This window comes from Octopus bimaculoides, chromosome 13, assembly GCF_001194135.2.
Source record: "Octopus bimaculoides isolate UCB-OBI-ISO-001 chromosome 13, ASM119413v2, whole genome shotgun sequence".
Taxonomy (NCBI): domain Eukaryota; kingdom Metazoa; phylum Mollusca; class Cephalopoda; order Octopoda; family Octopodidae; genus Octopus; species Octopus bimaculoides.
In genome coordinates, this window is record NC_068993.1 from 60,000,763 (window position 1) to 60,007,362 (window position 6,600).

The 6,600-nt window shown below is 36.8% G+C and overlaps 1 protein-coding gene across 5 annotated transcripts in view; it reads right to left on the reverse strand.

The window, feature by feature from the left end:
• Positions 1 to 1,021: 1,021 nt before the first annotated feature.
• LOC106867210 (POU domain, class 4, transcription factor 3) overlaps positions 1,022 to 6,600 on the reverse strand; it is a 284,336-nt gene continuing 278,757 nt past the window's right edge. For all 5 annotated transcript variants that reach the window (XM_052972524.1, XM_052972525.1, XM_052972521.1 and 2 more), the window contains one exon: positions 1,022 to 2,066. In XM_052972524.1, the coding sequence (XP_052828484.1) occupies positions 1,167 to 2,066 (900 nt within the window). In that variant the 3' untranslated portion in view covers positions 1,022 to 1,166. The remainder of the gene's footprint in view (positions 2,067 to 6,600) is intronic.

Here is a 6,600-nt window from a genome sequence, read left to right on the forward strand (position 1 = left end):
TATATATATATATATATGTGTGTGTGTGTGTGTGTGTGTATGTATGTGTGTATACACTTTTATATGTGCGTGATAATATATGTATATGCATATTTATATAAATGTGTGAGTGCATATATGTTACGTATGCACAAATATATACATTTTCACACACATACGTATAATATACACCCCAAATCAGAGGCAGACAGAGATGGCAATATATGAAGGTTATATATATCAATTTTGTATACGTGAGTATATGTGTTTGTGTGTGTGCGCATGCGTGCTTTCCTTTCAGTATGTTTTTGTATAAAGAATTATTTTACACATGTATTTATGTGTGAGCTCTTTTGCTTCACACACGCTCCGTTTTAAAGTTTAATTCGGCAGTATGTACCATTGTCTGCGAGTATTCCTGCAATATCGAGGTTATCTCCTCCATTTTTTTTTTACTTTGTTTATTTTGCTGCTTCGTATATTCCTGCTGCACACGATCATGAAATTATATGAGATTAAAATCTTGTCCTTGCACCAACCAAATACACTTAATCACATGCTCCTATACATGTGTGTTGCAGTATATATATATATATATAAACACACAAATTTGTGTACATAAATATATATGTATATATGCATGTCTGTGTATATATATATATATATATATATATATATATATTCATATATGTATTTTACACATGTATACATGCATATATATTGTGTGTGTGTGTTTGTGTGTGTGTGTGTGTGTGCCTGCGTATGTGTGCGTGTGTGTTTGTACATATGTATTTATTTCTGAATATGTGTCTGTGTATACCTGTCTGTATACTCAAATTATTCTTCGTCATTCTTGGCAAACGATTGACAACACAGATGGGGAATGTGTGAGTATATGTTCTATAAATATGAATACATGTGTGTATATATACATTCATGCATATACAGACGCATATATATATATATATACATATATATATATACATATATATATATATACATACATATATGTATATATATATATATATATATATACATGCGTGTATACATATACATATATGACTGTATGTTATTCATACATATATTGATATATATATATACATGTACGTATACATACCCGCGTACGTATATATATTTTTTAGTAAGTGCAAATGTCATAGTGCGTTATAAATAAATATATGCAATTTTCAGTGTGACGCAGCCGCAGAAAATTTCATTCTTTTCTGCTTTTGTCTTTGGTTACAAAACCAAACTCGAACTACATTTTTTTTCAAGTCCAACTTTTCTGCAATTTGGGCGATTTTTTCCCCCGAAGGTCTTGGTTGTACGGCAAAGTAGGCTTCAAGCGATCGCTTCTCCGGAGCTGCTATAGACGTTCTTTTCCTTTTCTTTTCACCGTGAATAGGCATCACCCCAGTCTCTCCTTCAATTTTCTTCTCTCTTGCCTGTTTCTCTGCTTCTTCAAGCCATGCCTGTAATACAGGTTTTAACGCAATCATATTGTTGTGACTCAACGTCAACGATTCGAAACGGCAGATAGTACTCTGACTGAGTGAACCTACGCCTGGAAGTTTCAGGTTAGCCAGGGCACTGCCTACATCTGCTTGAGTCACTCCGAGTTTGATTCGACGTTGTTTGAAGCGCTCGGCAAACGCTTCTAATTCTCGTGGGTCGCAGTCGGAATTTCTCATGCTCGAATGATGCACTCCTGGGTGATGAGCCGTTATGGTGTGGTGGGTATTCATGGTATTTTGATGAGTACTATACATCGGAGTGTACATCTGATGATTGTGATGGCCATGAGAACTGGCGCTTGGGTGGTGTTCCGGCATACTACCGAACGGCATGCCGCCGGCGTTGGTTGTGAGTTGGTCCAGCATAGTGTCCGTATTTGGACCAAAACTGTGAAGTGCCGAAGACATTTGACTCCGCGAAGTATTCGCTGTGTGTCCAGCAAAGTCCGAATGTCCGTATATACTGTCATGTTTCATTATTTGCGGTGATGTGGTTTTCGTGATGTCTACGGCGGCCAGTGCTTCTGCACGAGCAAGGAGCCCTCCATCGTCAAAACCTCCAAATATGTTGCTCTGAAAAATACAAGAAAAAGAATACATTAAGAATTATAATAAAAAATAGAAAGACGAATAATCAAGGAAATTACAAAACTCTATAGAATAGAACATAAGAAAATAAAGCAGGGATTTGCAAAAACTCTGCCATGCATTTCGGCTGAGAAAAGTAAAAAAAATGTGTTGTACAGGGATTAATGTTAAAGGTAATCTAATCTCAAATGCATTACCGTAGCTTTCTAAATTACTAGCACACACATATGCATATACATACACACGCATAAGTATGTGCTACACATACAAAAAGAGAGAGAGAGAGGGGAGAGAGAGAGGAAGGAAGGTAGAGATTGGGAAAAGGAGAAAATGAGACTATATTAACATATCAGAAATGTAAAATATTCGATGACTTGAGAAAAAAAGAAACTAAGTAAAAAGAGAAAGCAAAAAGAAAGAGAGAAGAATATAATTGGTTCGTGTTTTTTTTTTCCTTTACTGCCTTCTTTATTAAGCAATCAACCGCACAATTGTTTCTAACAGTCTCATATAAACAACAGACCTGTTGCATCGTATCTATTTAGAGTGACATTGGAGTAAATATAAGAATTGGGACATGAGAATATAAATAAACAACTGAATTCCTATTTAAGCTAAATTATAGCATTCTATTTGGCTTGGTTTATTATCCACTCTTCTCTAATTGTCATATAAGCATGCCTGAATAAGTCAACGAACACACACACACGCATAATCGTGACATTATGAGGAAGAAAGAGAATTATTCATTTTCAAAACTTGTTTATTACAGTATTGTTCTCATTAAATTCGCACTAGATTCCAATCGGACATGTGTTTCTGCTGCGTAAGAGTCCAAATGCATTTATCTGCATTTAGTTGGTCAGTTGCAGTTCTATTGATCCAGAGTAGATATTCCTATGCACCTTTGTTTTAGGTTTTATCTACGCAGGTGGCAGAAGCGAACTCGGGATTTCAATGTTTGATAGTCCTTCTTAAAGTCTATCATCTAATGCAAATTTATTGAGAATAATATAATGAACAAATTCTGATGATACATAATTCTCCATTGCCAAGCCAGTCGCCAGATATGAATCCTATTGAACACCTCTGGGGCATAATGGACAGGACACTTCATAAAAAGAACAAGAAAGCATCCTCAAAGCCAGATCTTTTGAGATTACTGCATGAAACTTGGCAAGAAATTCTCCAACAGAATATTCGCCATCTGATCTGTAGCACACTTTATGGGATCGTTGCATTGAAAAATGCAAATGTCGACTAAATATTAAATATTCACATTATAATAATAATTAAATAATAATTAGAATGTATGACTTTAGATTTAAATAAACTTTTATGATTATAAGGTTGTCTATTTACTTCTGCCATGTCTCAATATATATATATATATATACACACACACATACATGATCTATGTGTCTATGCACAGATATAGGCATGCACACAAACGCACATACGTATATATATAATTTCTCTCTCTCTCATACATATATATATATATATTCTTTTACTCGTTTCAGCCATGTGGCTGCGGTCATGCTAGACCACCGCCGTATGTACGTGTAGATACGTCTGTCCATGTATGAGTATCATGTGTATATTATGCATATTCGTGTATGACATGCTGTCTGCTACAAAGGGAGACAAACAGAGTAAGAAATGCGAAGCAAACTAGAAAAGCACAGTCTGAGGTAGAAAAACCATCGGAGACCAAAAGTGTTGAGCTAAGTAAAGGGGAGAGAAAGAAATAAAGAAAAAGGGGTGGGAATAGAAAATGAAAGAGAAGTAGTGAGGGTACTGCTGGTGTTTCTATGTACAGAAATGAATAGGGAGATTGGGAGATAGGGAGATTGTTGTCGGTACGTTGGTGATGATGCGGCGACGGTGTTGATGCTGGTGGCAACGGTCGTGGTCGTCATTGTGATATTGGTTGTTATTGATATCGATAATACAGCATATCGTTTGACATTTAATAATAATGAATGGAAAGTAGCTGTCCTGTTTTATGTGCATACACACTCCTCACACACACATATATGCATATACATATATACATATATGTATATATATATATATATATACATAAGTCACATATCTTTATGCATGTGTGTATGCGTATGTATATATATGTATGTATACACACATGTATATATATATAGATGTGTATGTACGGATGTATACGCACATATATGTGTATACACATATATATGTATAGATGTATATATAAGTGTGTGTGTGTGTATCTGAGAAAGACAATGATTGTGTTGTGTGTATAAGCCTGCATGTATATGCGCACGTATATATGTCTAACTGTGTATGTACGCACGTACGTATGTAAGACAGCGAATTGGCAGCAGAATCTTTAGAGAAGAGAATAAAATATTTGGCCACCATATTTGCGCTGCCTCTGAACACTTTAGACTTGTATCTTCCTGAGGTCAACTTAATCTCTCACTCATTTCAGGTCAGTATAAGAATAGCAGCAACCCCGGGAATTGGACTGGGTGAAATGTTAAAGCATTAGACGCCATGTCTTGCGGAACCCATAGCGATTCTTAGGATTCCAACCAGAACGCCTTAAATGACGCAGATAACATTCGGTATCGAAATCGCATTTTCCTTTTCTATCAGAAACACAGAGAAGTGAATGGCTCATGTATACGTAGGCAACTACTTGTCGTCCTCAAAAATCATTGTCCAGGCTCTACTGCTCGGAGTATAACTTTTGGAATACAAAAACCCCTGACCAGCTCTGCTTGAAAGAGGCTTTAAAGATATGTGTGTATGTGTTTGTTTGTCGGTGCGACGACGATCTTCTAGCCGTACTTAAGGATGGCTTATAACTTGCTCGGTGACTCTGTCTAGTGTGAAGAAGAGTTGCGCACCGTCAGCCTCCCTTTCTTGTCCATCTATAATAATCCAGTGACAAGACCAGGCCAAGAGGATTGGGGACAGTGACGGATGCAGTGGATCACCAAGGTGTCTTACTTGCCTCATCTTGAACTCTGCAATCCACAATGCTTTGCTGCAATCGCTTTGTTTCATTTGACTGCGGCCATGGTGGAGCACCGCCTTTAGTCGGACAAATCGACCCCAAGACTTATTCTTTGTAAACCTTGTACTTATTCTATCGTTGTCTTATGCCGAACCGCTAGGTTACGTAAACACACCAGCATCGGATGTTAAGCGATGGTGGAGGGACAGACACAGACATAAAACACTCATATATATATATATATATATATATATATATATATATACACACACACATACATACATATACGACGGGATTCTTTCAGTTTCCGTTTGACAAATCCACTCACAAGGCTTTGGTCGGCCCGCGGCTATAGTAGAAGACACATGCATACAATACATACATGTATGTATATATGAGTGCGTTTTGTTGGTGTGTGAGTATATATGCAGATATATATATGCATGTATGTATAAACAAATACATAAACGCAAACAAACGCCCACTCATACACATTAAAATGTATTTAGGTATCTATAGATGTGTGTGTGTCTATGTGTGCTTGTGTGTGTGTGTCAATGTTATATATTTATATTTATATTTATATACAAACACATACAAATATATTCACTAAAAGCACCATCACCATCATCATCATCATCATCATCATCATCATCATCTACATAATGACTGGCAAAAGAAATTTGAATATATATATAAATATCAGCGCGATTTTCTTTACAATCTTCCCTATCACTTTCTCTCCTACCTACACAACGACCTTTACCATCACCATCATCATCACCATCATCAATCTGAACTACAAACCACCCAACAACAATACAAACGTTAGCAATACCATGATCATCACCCTCATCATAATCATCATTAATATCATCAGCATCGTCATATCATTAGCATCATCACGACCACCACTATCATAATCATCATTACTATCACTACCACCATCATCATCGTCATCATTATCATCACCATCCTCATCATGACAGTTCTTTTTCTTTTTTATTTTCATCGATGAAACGAAGAGTGAAATTATCACTGCAACAGCCACCATCGCCGTCGCCGCCACCACCACCGCGCACAACACTACCAATAACAACACCATCACCGCGACCACACCTCGTCCATCAACACAGACACCATCGCGATAACCACCGCCATCATCACCACGAACTGCTATGAGGGAGACAGCGTTTCGTTTGTGAATACCAAAGCAACATGTTCTGCCGGCATGTTAGAGGCATATAATATCTGTGTGGCTCATAATGCTCTGTTGTGTCTGCGGCTGTTTCCCGATGCGCACATGTCAATCTGCGAATGGCTATGAATGCGTATATTTACGTTCGATGCGTGAATATGTAGATGGCGCTTATGTATGTTTAGCACGAGTATGCAACCGTGTATGAATTAAATAGTGCGTGTATCGATATATATTTATATGTGCGTGTGTGTATACATACACACACACATATATATATATATATACATACATATATATATATATATATATATATATATATA